At 38.8% G+C, this 18,932-nt stretch overlaps 1 protein-coding gene and 1 long non-coding RNA gene across 2 annotated transcripts; both read right to left on the reverse strand.

Moving 5' to 3' along the window:
• Positions 1-363: 363 nt before the first annotated feature.
• Positions 364-15,220, reverse strand: crbn (cereblon). Its single transcript, XM_028575778.1, has 11 exons — positions 14,839-15,220; positions 14,437-14,549; positions 14,064-14,266; positions 13,026-13,178; positions 9,991-10,153; positions 9,244-9,306; positions 9,050-9,134; positions 8,800-8,915; positions 7,422-7,486; positions 6,154-6,285; positions 364-3,036 (listed from the first exon to the last, which is right to left on the reverse strand). Exons 1-11 carry the CDS (start codon positions 14,909-14,911, stop codon positions 2,853-2,855), a joined length of 1,350 nt encoding a protein of 449 aa, XP_028431579.1. The 5' UTR covers positions 14,912-15,220; the 3' UTR covers positions 364-2,852.
• A 1,262-nt stretch (positions 15,221-16,482) lies between these two features.
• LOC114554218 (uncharacterized) lies at positions 16,483-18,442 on the reverse strand. Its single transcript, XR_003692398.1, has 4 exons — positions 18,382-18,442; positions 18,255-18,281; positions 17,771-17,793; positions 16,483-16,811 (listed from the first exon to the last, which is right to left on the reverse strand). It is a non-coding gene; the product is annotated as an uncharacterized LOC114554218 (long non-coding RNA).
• Between the last annotated feature and the right edge of the window lie 490 nt (positions 18,443-18,932).

Here is an 18,932-nt window from a genome sequence, read left to right on the forward strand (position 1 = left end):
GCAGACAGGTCAACTACTAATGCAAAGAATTCTTTTTCGCTCATCTCACCTTGTTCTGTGTCCTATGTCGATTCCCAGAGGAAAACTTGATCAAACAAGTGCAGGATCCAAAGTGTTACTTATTGTATTTCAGAAGGTAAATTGTTACATTAGTATATCAAGTTACATTGTATTTGTACTCATGTTGTTATTTCAAGGTTTAAATGCCCAATAAATGTAAGCATACAAAAACCAATCCTTTTGATAACTGACTCATTGTGAATGTTATTTATTTTATCAAGCAAAAGTTTTTTTTTTGACACACACACACACACACACACACACACACACACCTTTCTGAGACATGTAAGTTAGGAAACAATCACAAGATAACTGCATGTTTATTTTACTTTGTGGTACACTGAATATCATTGAAAAAAAAACAAGAAAAAGCTGTTTTTAGAACAATGCCATTGATTTCTTCAGTGAAGTAGGCTATCCATTTTATTGTTGGGGGTGAATGAAAGTCTGACAGCCTGCAAACACTGAATCAGCAACATGACAGAATTTAAAGAGGCGTAACATGGGATTTAAGATTTTTACCTGGTATTTTCAGGGTGAAAACCTTCCTTTTATGAAATAAAATGATATGATAAGAAGTATAAGTTTTAAAATGTGAATGTAATCAAAATAAATGCGGGCACATTTCTGAGGAAGTTTACATTTTCTGATTCTTAAAGGGGAACTCCACCGATTTGACACATTAAAGTCTATTTCCAGGTCTTGGGGAATATGACTGGATATGTGAAAAAAGCCTTTTGTGGCTGTAGAGGGGAGCTGAGTAAAGTCTGCTAAATTGCCTCAAGTGATATGTCACACAACTCAGAACTGTACACCCATGACATGGTGCTTATATATATAGACCGTAAGACTAACATGTAATCATTTTCAAATGAAAAACCATCACCCTTTAAATAACAGTTATGACCATATTTCTACTCTCATAGCTGCACGGTAAATAGGCTATCAAGCTACAGTCAGCAGCTGGTTAGTTTAGCTTAGCATAATGACTGGAAACACAGGGAGGCAGCTAGCCTGGCGGTGTTTAAAAAAGCCTCATTTGTTTAATCTAAAAGAAAAAAAACAAAAGTGAAAACTGGGAATAGGAATCTCCACATCCAGGAAATTGCCAATAACCTCTGAAAAATCACAAATTATCTTTCTTACACTTTTTGTTTAACTCACGGCTTTTCCATGAGTTAAACAAACAAGATATGTGATTAATAAAATGTAATGGTGCTTGTAGGTAAATTGTGTTACCTTTAGACAGAGCCAGGCTAGCGGTTTATCGGTTTCCAGTCAGTGTTCTATGCTAAGCTAACCAGCTGCTGGTGGTAGCTAAATATTTATCCTACAGACATGAGAGAGTAGTATACATCGTCTTCCTTTAAGAAAATATCCAAAAATTGAATTCGACAAAACCTCTTCACAATCTAGATGATTTATTGCGATTAATGACTTACTAATGAAAAGATTATTTTGAAACAATTCCCTGTGACATGAAGATATATGCGAGATAAGAGTCAGCCTTACAAACAGTAGAACATTTATATTGCACAAAAAATGCTATAACTGCCTCTTACTTACAGCTACATTTATACAAACAAGAGCCAGCACCTTGCAACAAAATCGCAAGAAGTAAAATCCAGAAAACTGTGAAAGTACAAACCACAAAAAAAAAAACCCTGTTAAAAAAAAAAAACCCTGTTGAATTATGTAAATCTTATCTCTTCATCACTTACAACCTTTTTATTGACATCCGTGGTTCACGAATTCATCAAACTCATCAAAAGACACGAGCTGTGGTGTAGGCACACCATTTTAACATGTCACACATGAACAAACTAAATGAAGATGTGTAAAAGATTCTCTCGCTCTCTGTGTTAATTAGCTTGAACCTTTATAGAAAAAAAAAAACATTAGACACCAGGACATCTCTAATTTCCACTTGTTTCCTGAAGCACATCATCTGACAGGACAATGAACCTTCGTTGAATACAAAACAGACACCAGTTATATCACATATCAATATACACCAGTATATTATACATTGTGGTTATTGTCACCTCAGTTTTTGTTTATTTCATAAAAAAACTGATGTGATAATAAAAAGCACACATGGATGAATATGTTAAATTACTTTCCAATCTTTTTGCATACAAAAATACATCCAATTTAATTCCAAGATTCAAAATATCCCCTATAGTGACAGATCTACACACAAGTGCCCTTTCATTCCCTCCACTTACCTTACGGCAGCTTAAATGAGAAAAACATATCTGAGAAACCCACAAAAGGATCTGAATGCTAAGATAATTCATATTAACTGGTTGGTTTTTTACAACAGATTCAAGTATGTGACCAACAATATCGCTATCTCAGCTGCATGCAATAAGACTCTCCATCATACAGAGGAAAGGAGTTGAAGGGAAATTATGCATTAAGCATAGCTTTTGTGTTTGTGTGTCTTGCAGCTACCGAGGGTGCAGGAAACAATCTGTTCAATCGGTTATTCTCTATTTCTTCATCACTTTCTCACAATGCACTTAGTTGTCTCACTGCTGCTTTTACATCTCAAGAACCTTTAAGAACAATCACTACCTCTATCCTGTTCTAATTTGCTCTAGGAGCGCCATTTAAAAGGCCTACTGACCTTTCCGCTAATATGATGGATTTACTGCTAAGGGTGACAGGCGCTGTGTGATGCATTGATTACTAGAGATAATCGCAGCCAGAGAGTGCATGAAGATCCAGGCTTGGGGGGTTAGCAGTTTTTTTGTTGTTGTTTTTTTACGATAAATGATAGTTCAACTTCACAGGCAGAAGAGGCGGGAGCCCTGTCTCCCCTCCTCCCCCTTGTCCTGGGGGATACGAGGGAGCATAGCTGAACGGGTCAGACCCCAGAAACGAGCTGGAGTCAAGTCCTTCTTGGTGGCTGTAAACTTCCAACCCATATGAGACCCACAGGTTCGGCACTGAGCAATTGTCCAGGCGTACCTAAAGGCAAAGGAAGAGGACAACATCATGTTTTAAGATATAAAATAAATAGAATCTGCTTGGAATAAAGATGCAGTTTTTCCACATTTAAAAATAATCTTAAAATAACACCTACTGCTTTAGTTGCAAAATCCAGAATCTATGAATATGCAAATATTCTTAACTTCAAAAGTTGTACTACTGGACACAAAATGTCTCCTACTTCCCTGAAAAGCCAATTCTTAGTGTATGTGCTCTGGAGGGTTTCAAGTTTCCTAGTCACACTTGTGTAAATTGCATGTTGGATTACGAATGGGATGTCACATATCCACGTCTTCCACTCAGATTTAAAGGAACACGCAGACTTATTGGGAATTTAGCTTATTCACCATAACCCCCAGAGTAAGACAAGTCCATATATACCCTTCTCATCTCCATGCGTGCTGTAACGCTGTCTGACGGCTCCAGCATTAGCTTAGCCTAGCACAGATCCTGCAAGTTACTGGTTCCAACTAGCCTACTGCTCCAAATTGTGACAAAAGTGACAAAATAACGCCAACATGTTCCTATTTACATGTTGTGATTTGTAGAGTCACAGCGTGTACAAAAAACAACGTAACATGAGATACAGCCATCTTCTAACAGTAAACAAACTGGGAACTATATTCTCAGACAGGCTTGCTGCGAGCATATCACTCCGCCCAAGTACTATATTCTTCCGCCTGAGAATATAGTTCCCTGTTTATTTACAGTTAGTCCGGGGGTTACGGTGAATAAGCTAAATTCCCAATAAGTCAGCGTGTTCCTTTAAGGTGAGCACAGAGAAACCGATGGAAATGGAAACAGCCTTCTAGTGTCTAACTCTGCATTACATCATTCTGCACAGTGAAGCTCATTAACATTAGACAACATTAGAGAAGCAGTTATAAAAACACATTTTTCAGTGGAGTGGGATTTTAAAATGAAATGTTTAAGTCTTTAAATGGATTAAACACTATGAAATCTATCTTTTGCATATCAAATACTCTAGGATCAAAATCACCTTAAAAAAAACGCGGACGATGGCAACTGTATTCAGCTTGGATTCACAGCAATTACAGGGAACTCCAATGGCAAGCCTCATTATCAAGCATCAAGATGTTCATAGAAACTTCTCAGTGTGACATGGAAATAGTGTTTGGGACATAGTGAACACACAGGTCTGGTCAGTGGAGTAGTAGATTATGCTGCAGGAGTGGCTTGAGAAGTTTCTAGAGGATATTTTAATGCAGTTTGAGTATTCAAACCTATAGTTCATTTGCCATGGTCCAAATCAGTGGACGAGTTGGTAAACTTGTTGTGGTTGTTCAACCCCAAACCAACCAAGAATTTGTGACAGGACAGAGACCAGAGAGATTTTGATCCAGCTCAGTGTAATCTTTGTTTGGGTAGTGTGTTTAGATGAACGGTGTGTGTTTAGCTTTCTTCCGTGGAGCTCACGGAGCTTGGAGCAGCTGAAATCATCCGGCCGATGTCTGCAGACTTCCGCTGCTCTGCTCAGCTGGGAGCTCCGTGCGCTGTGGCCACACACCGTTCATCTGCCCACACGGCCATGACACAGAGCTGGATTTAAATCAGCAAAATATCTCTTTAATACTCAAAACATAGATTTTCAGTGGAATATTCCTTTAAAGCAAGTATTTTATTGTTTTCATTATTACTGATCAAGAACTAAGTACAATATAAATGTTTGCGGAAATAATTAGTTATATATATACACAGTACAGGCCAAAAGTTTGGACACACTTTCTCATTCAATGAGTTTCCTTTTTATTTTCATGACTATTTACATTGTAGATTCTCACTGAAGGCATCAAAACTATGAATGAACACATATGGAATTATGAACTTAACAAAAAAGTGTGAAATAACTGAAAACATGTCTTATATTTTAGATTCTTCAAAGTAGCCACCCTTTGCTTTTTTGATAGCGCTGCAAACCCTTGGTGTTCTCTCAATGAGCTTCATGAGGTAGTCACCTGAAATGGTTTTCACTTCACAGGTGTGCTTTGTCGGTTAATTAGTGGAATTTTTTCCCTTATTAATAAAAAAAGCAAAGAGTGGCTACTTTGAGGAATCTAAAATATAAGACATGTGGAATTATGTACTTAACAAAAAAGTGTGAAATAACTGAAAACATGTCTTATATTTTAGATTCCTCAAAGTAGCCACTCTTTGCTTTTTTATTAATAAGGGAAAAAATTCCACTAATTAACCGACAAAGCACACCTGTGAAGTGAAAACCATTTCAGGTGACTACCTCATGAAGCTCATTGAGAGAACACCAAGGGTTTGCAGCGCTATCAAAAAAGCAAAGGGTGGCTACTTTGAAGAATCTAAAATATAAGACATGTTTTCAGTTATTTCACACTTTTTTGTTAAGTTCATAATTCCATATGTGTTCATTCATAGTTTTAATGCCTTCAGTGAGAATCTACAATGTAAATAGTCATGAAAATAAAGAAAATGCATATATATATATATATATATATATATATATACACACACACACACACACACACACACACACACACACACAGTGGGATGTTATGATATCAGTCTAGTGTCTTTAGAGAAATGGGTGTGTGTGTGATGCTGATTTAACCCGGGCCAAACAGCAGAGAGGAGATTCATTCAATCCAATATTTCACAGCCTCTCAAAGCTCACAAATTAAAGAACTAAAAATCCGTAGCCGACACTCCCTGAGGTCTCTGCTTGTTAAAAGAAAGTTTTTCCTTGCCACTGTCGCACCAAATGCTCGCTCATTAGATCACTAACAAGAGATGGCCCATTGATAAAACAAAATTGAAATTACTGATTATGATGCCACTCAGAAAGGCCAATGGCTTCTAATTTAGGGCACTTGACAGCACCACAAGACAGTTAGAGCAAATATGGTATAAAAGCATGTTTAAGACCCCTGGTGCAATGGTTCAGAGCAGCAGTATGTCTCACATTTATAAAAATGAATTTATGAAAACACTGAAAGGCACACTGAGAACTCTGAGTGTGTGTGTGTGTGTGTGTTATGCGTTGCATCATTTACTAGTCCGAGGGAGGAGTACGATATAAATGCCATGAATACATAGCAAAGTTACCCTGGAAACCAGCTGTGCAGTGTGGATGGCCTGCCGACCAGGTTGAGGTTGCTTGCTTTGTAGACAGTCAGGGTTTCATGGACGTAACCGTGAGGGTTGACGTATGCAGCCATGGGGCCGTACAGAGACAAGCTGCAGGAAGAGGCAGGTGGGATATGTCATCAGCAGTGATTATGACTTGGGTTAAAACAGTTAAGCCAAAAACAAAAGATCAGAGTGGTCCGTTTTAAAGAAAGAACAAAACAGCCAGAAACTGATGAGTGATTCCATAAATGGTATAAAAGGGAGCCAAAATGCCTAAATATCACAAGCAGGGTTTCCAAAGACACCACAAACTGTGTGTCAAGGTGGATTCTGTGCATAAAATGTGTATAATGTAAACTAAGTGTAAAGTGCAAATACAAAACAGAAACTACAGCTACAACTAAGCTGAGACTTGGGATGGATAATGTTGTTCTCAACTTTTGAGTCAGTTTCTCAAGTAGTAATTTACTGTACTCCAGTTCTGGTTTGGGTCACTAGTTGAAAATGCATTAGCTACGTACATGTCTAACCTCAGAAATCCTATTAAACCCATAAAAATTAATTCACTGAGATTACCTGAAGTCCTCAGATAAAACAGTTAATGCACTTTTCTCGTAAACTAAACATGGAGTAAGGGTCTGGACAGTTGCATTGGTGTTTGGGTTCTGTGTGTGACTCTTGGATAAGCACATTAACAATCTCACACCACAGACGGTCATAAATTATGTTATTACATAACAGTGCTTGAGTGTGTGTATGTGTGCATTCAAACTGTGAGCGTGCAGATGCAGTGCAGGGCCACTTGTGTTCATGCTCAGACTTTATGCAACTGTCACACTTGTTAATAATTAAAGTGATTATTGTGATGAAGGTAAATTAAAAATAAAAAGTAGGGGAGGATTAATATTTTCTTTAAAAAAAATGTAACAAGCAGCCCAAAATGTAACATGTGACGTGCAGCTTATTAATAGCATTAAAGATAAAAGTAGGATTAACAAGCACTTTAAGTGTTTAAAAATGTTAAAGCTCCATTAAATGATATTTTTTACTACTGAATCAAATGACCTCCTCAGATGTTGCAAGTACTGCTCATTAGACTGTATGCAGCTTTTTAAACATTTTCAGCTCCTTGTTTGGGTTACCTGCCAGGCAGGTGAAGAAAGTGCAACATAAGGTGCAATACTCATAGTGATTAATTATCGCTCTCAAACAAATGCAACATGCAAAAGTAGTGATGTTCTCACCTGAAGATCTCAATTTTTGTGGTGATTTCTGTGTCCTGGCACTGCTTACAGCACAGTGACGTGCACTGAGAAGGGGAGATAATAAAGTGTTAAAAGGATGTATACGTCAGATATTCTCAATGCAAAGTGTTCTTGTTGTTGAGGCGGTCACATTAAAGAAGCACTTAACACATCCAGTGACAGCTTTAAGGTTTCTGGTGATGCAGCAGTAACACTACAGACTAAGAGCGTGTGTGTGTGCGCGTGCGTTTTGTTTTCAGCTTAATGTCTGTGATAAGTTTAGAGTGACATGGGCCTTCCTCACCCAGGAATATCTGTAATTTCTGTCGCTACAACATCCAAATGTAAATGTTACTAAAGGCACATTTTACATAAGTTGATTAAAGTGGGTGTTCACAATCCAGTGTTTAGATGGTTGATACATTTAGATGAAACCCCTAATAACTAATATGGTTGAAGATTTTGACCTTCTAGCTGAGTTAAAGGAACAGTGGCGGTGTCTACTTGTCTGGCCATTTCATTTCTGTCAATATTATCTTCAGAAAATTATTATTCCCCAAACATTTTGACCTGATGAAGATCTAAGTCGGAGTCAACAGTTTTGTTGTGATGATTATGATGATGGGAGTGGTGTGCAAAAATAAAATGGCTTTTGTCAGAATATCACACCCAATGACGTGAGATATGTATAGTTCACCTATTGAAATTATATGATGGTAGGAAAACATTGAGTGTCTTGGCAAGAAGCAATGAAGTAAGCCAGTAGTCAGAGGCCAAACTGATTAGCTCTCTTTTTAGTCAAAAAGTGAATTTTAGTGGAGAGGCAAGGCAGCCAAAATAAAGTGAGAACTGCTTCAACAAGTCTAGTCTGGGTCCAACCTCCCCTCAGATCAAATATATCGTTTCAGACAACTCATAAAGATCATGACTGAGTGTAGTATGGACATTGGGGTCATTCTGCTGAAGAAATCTGCAGTTTGAATGAAAGAGGTTTTGTTAGTAAATATCCATACATAAACATCAGCACGTCTTTACGTGACAAACAGCTAATGAATACTACAGGTTTACTACAGAGCTGTTAAAATCCATTGTTATTAAGAGATACAATTAAACTATCTTTGCTTACACTAAATTATTTCTGAACAGTTTTGACTACAAAGGCCAACTCTGGACTAAAATATCACAGCAGTAACACATTTGTCAGCCCCTGAAGGCATGATTAAATACCAAAGAACATCAGAGGAAAGAATAGACAGCCTGTGCACAATGACACAAGTAGGAACACCAGATCTTATCACACCATGATGGCTGCAGGGGCAGAGGAGAAATGCTGAGATGGTTGGGATGGAATGAAGGGTTAGTGGTGGCCTTTCCTTACCCGGTCCATGATGTCCAGTTCACAGCGAAGTCTCTGAATGGCACTGCCGATCTTCAGCAGCTGGAGCCGCAGAGCGTCATCTATGGGCAGACAGGCTGCCACTCTGTAGGAGAAGTCTGACAGAAACCAGACAGAAGGGAAAAACAGGGATGAAAGGAAGGAGGGAAAGAAAGCACAAAGAACACAAACAAAGAGACGCATGTGTGTATGCGTCTGCTATCTATCTGTAACACACTGAACAGAGGCTGACCTACGGCGTTCGTCGGGAGAGAGTCATCCTTCAGATTCTCGTCCCATTCATGGAGCTGTTTCTTCACTCTGTTCATTAGCGACTCCTGTGAGGGGAGACACAGGAAGCAGAGAAAATGTGGTTTATATTCACTCCTATGTGATTTTTATCTATGGAGGAAATTCCAAATAGTGCACACGGGCTGCGGTACTCACAGAGTCGTAGAGAGCGTAGACCCAGGGTGGCCATGGCGTCAGACTGGCACAGTGAAACTTCCTCTGTGATGAACAACAGAGGCACCTTTAATCTTTATACAATGATAACCAAAGTGCACCGTTTCTCTTCCCTTCCCACATTGCTATTACGGACAGGCACATCATGGCCAAATGTATGTGGACACCCAAACATCATACTCATACTGTATATGACAATGACCCTGGGAACAAATGTATATGTTGAAATCCCCATGGTGCCACAAGGTTGAAAGCACAATATGGTCTAAAATAATATATAATATATTATTATTATTATTATTATTATTATTATTATTATTATTATTATTATTATTATATGTTGTAGCATTAAGATAAGAAAAACAGCACCAGAACAAAAGTACACAAATGATAGATGGTTCCAGCTTTTTCTGTCCTTGTCTTGCATTATAGTAAATTGAATATCTTTGGGTTTTAGACTTTTAGTCTGACAAAAACAGACATTTGAATAACTCAACTTGGATATTTGTCACTATTTTCTGATGTTTTATAGACCAATCAATCGATTGAGAAAATCAATAAATGGAATTAATTGTTGTAGTTTCAGTCTTATTTCTTACTCTGTGAGCCACCTCAAATTTCCTTTTGAAGGACAATAAAGTGATTTTAAAGTATTTTAATAGCAGCATATGTTGTGTGTTATTGCTGCACATGTGTATTACATTGCCTGTTAGGGTATGAGTGTCTGACCTGTTGGTAGTTATTCCACCAGTGCTGAACCTGTTTGCAGCTCTGAGTTGGGGGTTTGGAGGAGGGGTGCATGTGGAGCCTGGAGAGGGTTGTTAGCTGCACGGCAGAGAGAGGATCTGGAAGGATTCGTTCTGGAAGGATCTGTACTTTGGCTTGTCTGATCCTGTGGAGTCAAACAAGGGGAGACAATAACATACTGGAGGTTGTGGGAAAAAAAAGACAGGCAAGAAGGGAAATGTGAAAGAGAGCAGCAGAAGGAGAGTGAAGCCGAGCAGACGAATAACAGATTAAACAAATGGTGTGCTGGCTGAATGCTATCAGGTGTATGACAGGATGTTTGTAAATCTGACATGATCATAAAAAGGTGCCGTCTGTACATTTTCTCTGTCAGCAATAAGAAATAGTCCTCCAACTCTTCAGGCAAGAGATACATTCAATGAACTCCCTGGAGCTCAGACAAACTAATATTTACTTAGCAACACCAGATGAGCAATAAAAAAACACCTTCAGGTGTAACCATGAACCAGAACACGCACCTAAAATGGCATTCGGTTCAATGCTGTCAAAAGACAACATGTGGTGTTTAATTTCTATCTATTTAAAGCTGAGGAAGGTACTTTATTGTTGGTGTTGTTAGGCAAAGATTCAATAATAATAATAATCTTTCAACATATTGTAATTCAAGTGGTCTCACAGAAAACTAGACTGCTGCAGCTCCTCTTGGCTCTGTATTCAGGCTTTAGAAAAATCTAGCATGCAAGGGAGACTTTGGTCAATCACAGGTCATTTCAGAGAGCGATTCAGTCCCTTGCAGTACAAGAAAAGGTCGTCAGCATTATGGTAACCAATTCATGTGCATTACACAACAGCAACTAAAGAAAGAGGGAAATATGTCTGTATGAAGACCCGGTCTTATGGACAGTAAACTTCCATGATTTCCTGAACAGTGGAGGATATAAGTACACATGATCTATAATACGACCACAACAGTTAAATAGGCAGCTTGTCTCCATAAACGCTTCCGTTGTTTACTGTGACAGCTTTAAGGTTTCTGGCGATGCAGCAGTAACACTACAGGCTAAGAGCGTGTGCGCGCTGTACGGGTGCGTGCGCGTGCGTGTGTGTGTGTGTGTGTGTGTTGTTTTCAGCTTAATGCCTGTGATAAGGTTAGAGTGACATGGGCCTTCCTCACCCAGGAATATCTGTAATTTCTGTCGCTACAACATCCAAATGAAAATGTTACTAAAGGCACATTTTACATGATAAGTTGATTAAAGTGGGTGTTCACAATCCAGTGTTTAGATGGTTGATAAATTTAGATGAAACCCCTAATAACTAATATGGTTGAAGATTTTGACCTTCTAGCTGAGTTAAATGAACAGTGCCGGTCTCTACTTGTCTGGCCATTTCATCTCTGTCAATATTATCTTGAGAGTAAATATCTGCAGAAAATTATTATTCCCCAAAATATTTCCATTTTTCAAACATTTTGACCTGATGAAGATCTAAGTCGGACTGAAACGTTGTAATTATAGTTTGTAGCTTGGACTAAGTGTGGAGGCGCTACCTTTTCTTCATTGATGCTGTTTTCTGATAGTCTTGCACCTATGTGATGAGCGTAAAACTTTCCGCCAACTACCCAAAATCTTGTCACATTACACAATTACTTCAGGTGTAACCATGAACCAGAACACGCACCTAAAATGGCATTTGGTTCCATCCTGTCAAACAACAACATGTGGTGTTTAATTTCTATCTATTTAAAGCTGTGGAAGGCACTTTATTGTTGGTGTTGTTAGGCAAACATTCAATAATAATAATAATAATAATAATAATAATAATCTTTCAGCATATCGTAATTCAAGTGGTCTCAGAGAAAACTAGACTGCTGCAGTTCCTCTTGGCTCTGTATTCAGGCTTTAGAAAAATCTAGCATGCAAGGGATACTTTGGTCAATCACAGGTCATTTCAGAGAGCGATTCAGTCCCTTGCAGTACAAGAAAAGGTCGACAGCATTATGGTAACCAGTTCATGTGCATTACACAACAGCAACTAAAGAAAGAGGGAAATATGTCTGTATGAAGATCCGATTTTATGTCCAGTAAACTTCCATGATTTCCTGAACAGTGGAGGATATAAGTACACATGATCTATAATACGACCACAACAGTTAAATAGGCAGCTTGTCTCCATAAACGCTTCCGTTGTTTACTGCACCCTCCAACAAGTGGAGGCACAAAGGACTTTGCATTTTCTCGTCACCCACACAGATGATTAAAAATAAAATAAAATCTATGTAGCAGAAAACTATAACACAACCACAATGAGCTTGTCTTTAAAGAAATCTTGTACAGCAACCTATATGTGTATATTTACAGTAGAAACTCCAATATACAATACAATATACAAGCTGACTATGATGTTCTCGGTTTACTTTATAAAGATGACTGTGAATAGTTAGTCTGCCCTCTAGCTGTGAACTATAAAAGCACCACTTGAGTCATTTAAAAAAAATAAAGTCCTGACCGTACTATAATATAGGCTGCAAGAAACAGCTGTTCAAAAATATATCTAATGTAATGTCATCTTCTTTGAAGAACTGACAGCAAATCAAATAGTTTGATTTCCTTGTTTATATGGGATAAGAACATCTGGAGGAAATTGTTTTTTTCAATTTGTTGTGCTTGCACTCAAAATGAACGCAAATACAAATTAACATGGAGGCTGTTTAGAGTACACACAAGTGTACTCTAAACAGTGTACTAATCTGCGGTCCTAGTCCAGAGTGCTGCTGGTATTTTTATCAGGTGGTCAATAACAGATAATTACATTCAGCTTCTTGTTTGAATCAACCCCTGCCTAGATGATTATGATGACAACCTGATCTGCTCTGATTCCTGCAGACAACCACGGGCTCACAGGACCACGACACAATGTTTATGTCTTTATTCATAGAGTGCAGCTTTTATTCAAATGTACACATGCATTTAGCCCTAACCTTTGGTTTAATGGTTTATGAAGCAATTAAAACTTACCCGTCTGCCTGAGTTCTTATCTCATGGACCTTGAATCTCTGCCTCCCCACAGCTTTCACTTTGACAGTTTCAATGCCATATTCCTGCTCTTCTCGGTAAGCATAGATTTCCGCTGTTGTCCCAAACTCTGCATCCGGCTCACCTGTGTCATTGCTGAAACAGATTCCAGTTAAAACCAATTCAATTAAACGCCAAAAATAATTATAAGGGTATTCCAGTGATTTAGTGTTGTACTTCTATAAGGCTGGTGGACTTACAACTAGAGATGGCCCGATACCATTTTTTACTTCCCCATACGGATTCCGATAACTGAACTTGCATATCGGCCGATATCGAGTACCGATCCGATACCAGTGTGTCATGTATTTTATTATGTTTTAACAACTGTATACTACTCTCCCTGTATGGGTGTGATGTGATTTCTATTTATGTTGTCGGTCTGGCTCAGGTTAGACTCTTTGTGAAACATGAACAAATACAAACAATGAATGCAACAGAACTCTCTTTTATTATCCAGTTTGACAGTCCGATACCAGCATTTTAGGCAGTATCGGAGCCGATACCGATACCGATACCGGTATCGGACCATCTCTACTTACAACAGACATACAAAAACAATGGTCAAAATCGAAGCGGCAGAGACATATCCTCACTTTACTCCTTGATTTGTGTCAAGCTCCAAACATTTCCCATCATGCATAGAATTTAATAGAACCTCCAACCAAGCCTGGTGAAGGCCCAGATTTCAAATTCCATGCACCCTTTTCATAACACAGGCTTTCTGTTATAAATTTGAAGTCTCCAAGCTCAAGGCAGGACTACCCTCATGATATCATCATGATTATTTTCTCAGACTTAAAAAAGCTCTTCAAATGTCATAAAACATTATACAACAGTTATCCTAGTCTAAATCGTACTCCTCATGACTAGTAAACCTTTTAACTGATACACCAAACACATAACTACTCTCTATTTATCAGATCTGTCCAGTCTGTGACGATTGCGACTGGCTACATAGTTATTTGCATTGCTTCTTACCTGTGTGCGAGAACAGCAAAGGTGCGGTCTCTCTGAATGATGCTCCGCATCATACTGACCTCCTGCGGCCTGAAGAGCTGCAGAGGCAGCGTCTGGCCTGGCACCAGCATCACAGCTGTGTGTGGCAGCACAGGGATGGTCTGACAGCTGTCTTCATCGTGGACTGTACGGCCGTGAAACTCCTCCATGTCTGAACCCAGGTACTGCCACCACAGGGGTCAGAGTCAACACAACACAACCACAGCAGCTGTCAAAAACTAACCATACAGCTCTCTTACAGATTAGAAAAATAAAATGACACATGTAACAATATGGCAGTAAACATGTAAAGAGCCATTATCTATAGAAAGAAAGCATCAGTGGCATCACTCACAGCATGTGATGTGGGAAGACTGGGGTCAAAGGTGATGAGGGTGGGCTTCTCTGCTACCTCACTGTCTCGGTCTTCAGTCTCCATGTTATCTTCCTCCTCCTCTTCCTCGTTGTCTGCCATGGCACAGCAAGCAAAGAGGCTCACAGTGAGGCTAATTAGCTGTTAGTGTCTCCTAACCAAACTACAGCTGCAACTTTATCATCTTAATGAGTCAATCTGATGGAAAAAAATTATTATAGAAAGTAAAAGATGTTCATAAAATGTGTCAGTCAGGATGTGATGTCTGACAGTGGCCTGTTGTGAAGAAATGTTAGCTAGCTGTTAGCAGGGGGAAAGGAATAAACGCACTTCTGGTGAATCACCGAGCAGACCGACCAGTCATTCTGTGAGTTTAACTGTTACCTGGTAAAAGCTGTAACTGGTTCCCCATGTTGTCGTTAATGTTGTCTTCACCTCCAGCCCTCTCGTCAGCCATATCCTTGTGTTTACTATACTAACTCTTCTTCTACAGCGTCTTCAGTGTGCAGCGTCAAGACAGACCCCAAGCGCCCCCTGGCGATGTGTCACAAGACTCAAAATTGGAAATTAAAATAATCCACCGAGATTGTGTGTCTCTTCTCTGGTTCCCAATTTTTTTCTTTTCTGTCATGCTCCCCTTTGAACACCCCAAATAGACCTTTTTCACGGCAGACATGTGGACATGTCATAGTAGGAAAAGCACAAGTGTGTTCAAAACCATTATTGATGGTTTCATAGGAGAGATCCTGGTATTGTGCATGCTGACTCACCGAGATATCTCACTGGGACACTTGATGGAATTGAGCCATCGTTAAGGTGATCAGTTTCAGCTGTGCTTTTCCTACTATGACAAGTCAACATGTCTGCTGTGAAAAAAGGTCAATTTAACAATAAATAAATTGAATGTAATTTTTGTTGCATTCCATGTATTCCCTTCCTGCAGTGACCCTTCAACCCTCCTAGTTTGGAAACCACTGGATTATGCAAATGTTTTAATACATGGAAAATAATCACTTTATTTAAAAAACAATATATAAAAAAACATATTCACCTGTGCAGGCGCTAAAACAATACAATTCATGCTTATTTACTCAAATTAAGATAAAGAAGGATCCCGTTTCAATTTGAATACTTTTCCTCTCAGATTTTGTATCTCTGATGGACGATGAAGTTATGTATAATAAGAGCTTGAGGTTAACAGGTTTGTTACAATCTTGACTTTTTCCACAAGACATGAGGTTGTGCTGCTATCAGTGCTTAAATTAGTTTAAACATCTTCATGCATGTGCATATAAGGGAATGTTGAGGTTGTGTGACCTGCAACAGTGTCACGTGTCATGCCCAGTAGAGCAACATGTTACTGATGTAACTGCGGTGTTTAAGGGCGCATCAGAGCAAATCAACCTGACACCTGAAGAGTGAGGAACTTCATGTGGATGGTACTTAGATGAGGAAATCACATTTTAAGTTGACTGTTTAGTCCTATGCAGTACATGGGCAATATTGTACATTATATTTTGAATTCCTGACTTTGAGCTGCAAAGTGTTTGGACTTAAAAAAAAAAAAAAAAAAAAGAATAACCTGCCCTTTATAATCAAGTCCCTTATTGTTAAAGGCCAAAGGTCACTGGAATAATAATTTATACCGTTTATTGATCCCAGTGGGGAAATTGGGGGTACAGTGCCTTGCTCAAGAGCACCTGGCAGTGCCCAGGAGGTGAATGGGCAACTCTCCAATCCATCTCTCCCCTAATAAATATTTTAATTCTAAATCATTTACAGTCAATGGCCATCTATGGTCCAAATACTAAGTGTTGGTTAAAGGTATTTTACATATCCTGATACAGCTCCATTTAGATCATATTTTCTTCATACATGAAATTCCTGAAACAAGTGACATGTCAGAAAACCAGAACTTGGTACAAGTCTGATAGACACCACTTCATGCTGTGCAATACATGCAAGTAAATGTAAAGAAAACCTAGACTAATCCTGTTGCATCAGTAAAATAGAGGCTAAAACTTCGGGTACATTTTAAACGAGTGTTCCATTTATTGTTCAATACACCACCACATGACAGTTGTTAAAACAAAGTATTATGGTCCGTGAACAAGGCAGCTGTAGTTCAGATGTTGAGAGATTGTCCAGTGTCTTTGCCTCTTCCAGTCAGACGTTCACAGCAGGCTCCATGAGACGCACAGTCATCTGAAATCAGGACTTGGGCTTTGTTCCGCTGACGGAGGCTCCACTTCAGCCACATGCGTCAGTCATGTGGAGAGGCTCAGACAGGATCTCAGCTGGCAGGGATGAGGGCTTACTTTGACCTCTGCCTCATCTTTCGCCTTTTACGCTTCAGCCTGTTGAAAACAAAATGCAGCCCTTTAACAGTGCACAAATCTGGACTGATCAAACCATTCAGTTTAATGGCCAGTTCCATAAAACTGGAACCAGTGACATGAGGTTGAGTTGAAGGTAAGGGTGGGAGAGAAAATTGCATGCATCGTGATTTTATCAACAATTTTTAATTTTCCTAGAATTGAAATTTTACCAATGCTGCACCCAAAATATTTGTTTAACAGTACCATGCAACTAAATATCCATTTCCAGGAAAATGGACTAATCAGAAATTACATGTTATGTACTTCTTAGCAAATGAGATGTCCAACATGTGAGGTACATCTACAGGCACCCATGTATTGCGAAAGAACAGAATCGGGACTAATTTGTATTGTCCCAGAGGAAATGTATCAGTATCCGCAAAGATACTTGCCCTTGATAAAGCACTGTGCAGAATCCCTAAACATTAGGACAGATTCTTCTCAAATTGATGAATGGTTTGAATTTCAAAGCCATGGAAGAAACATGGCTAGGGAATAAAGCCATTTTAAAAAATAAGAGTGTAACCAAGCCATTATTTCACCCATTACATGGTAAGTGATGTTGAATATTTACAGTCCATACATGTCTTAACTGACATTTTACAGCAGATATTTTGAATTTTCAAAGTGGTATCAAAAGTTGTGAGCACCACTGACTGCACAGACTATTTAAGTGTACTCTGCCAATAATGGCTATAACCAATATGACAATGTTGGATGAGAAATTGTCCTCATAGTCATTGGCATATAAAATGCCAAATGGCATTTGATGACTGACTTTGATCAGTGGGTTGATTATATTATTTTTAAATGTGATTACATACATGGAGATAGAAACAACCCAAGGTAGTCCTGTTACTTTAATTTTCTGTTACACTCTACAGAAAAATTCTTAATCTACAATGGATCTGTACAAACAAACGTTTATTAGTGCTTACCTGCGCATACGCTTCTTCCTCCACTAGAAGACAAGAGGACATTTATTAACGTACGTAATACTTAGGTGTGCCCTCCTACTTATTGACTTAGAGAGCATGCTTGTCATGATGCAGAGAAACTGCTAGGACTCCGCACCGCAGGCTACAGCGGTGATGTTAGTGAACCAAACCGTAATGTTAGCCATAAACACAACCGATAGCGTTACTTCTGCTCAGAAGGTTTACCATTGTTAACATTAACGTAATGCACCAACGCGGGACATTCTCTAACAGCATTTACGCTACTTTCCACGCATCTTCTATTAAGAGAATAAGTTACTGGTTATTAACATTGTTAGAATGACTGAGAAGAAATACATGGAGAAACATTTTTAAACAATAGACAAGATAAAGCAGCTAGCTGCGCAGGGGGTGCCATTTAGCTAGCAGCATTGACTGGAACAGGAAGAGGATATAAAAAGCGAAAATAGACTGGCCAACTTACCTTGGCTCTCATCGTGTGGAGAAGGTTCTGTGAAAACAATACAAATACAACTTTTAGTGACTGCGGATGATTTATAAAACTTAGTGATTAGATTGGATTCAGTTCGCAGCGAACCAAGTTCCCATACCTCAAAGCGAGAAGAGCAACGGAAAGAGGATGTGACGAAGAAAGAGGGCGCATTTTATACAGGCGTTGACGTCATGTTCAAGCGCCAACTGTTGCACGGGACCATCATTGACCATTGACCTCATTGACAGGACCATCAGGGGACCATATGTCAATGCACGGGACAGCTGTGTCCCATGCATAGGAAAACATATATGAAAACTTCTAGGAAAACATTTTATACATAAATGTAGATACTTTAAGACCAAACCCTCACTGATCCATTAGAAGAATGAGCTCAATCTTTGGTGCAAGTCACTGAAACGGGTTAAGGATAAAAAAGTTAATTTAATTTGAGATAGCCCTTTCTATTTATTTTCTCTTATATTATTCTTGATGTTGATTTGTAAGGTATAAGCTCCTAGGTTTTGTTTATATGCTCGACCCGAGGAAAAAGCTCTGTTTTTTGAGGTGGCTTTGTGATTGTGCCTTGTTTGTTTGTATATTTGTATTCTGAAAGAATGAACAATAAAAAAATAAAAAGCTGTGTCCTGTGTCCCGTTCTCTTAATAC

Source organism: Perca flavescens, chromosome 4 (assembly GCF_004354835.1).
Source record: "Perca flavescens isolate YP-PL-M2 chromosome 4, PFLA_1.0, whole genome shotgun sequence".
NCBI lineage: Eukaryota > Metazoa > Chordata > Actinopteri > Perciformes > Percidae > Perca > Perca flavescens.

Coding starts and splice junctions, on each gene's coding strand:
- crbn (XM_028575778.1), bottom strand. CDS start 14,911: ATGGCTGACGAGAGGGCTGGAGGTGAAGACAACATTAACGACAACATG. Junction 13,179..14,063: donor TTTGCTGTTCTCGCACACAG/GTAAGAAGCAAT, acceptor AATCTGTTTCAG/CAATGACACAGGTGAGCCGG. Junction 3,037..6,153: donor CTGCACAGCTGGTTTCCAGG/GTAACTTTGCTA, acceptor CTTTGCCTTTAG/GTACGCCTGGACAATTGCTC.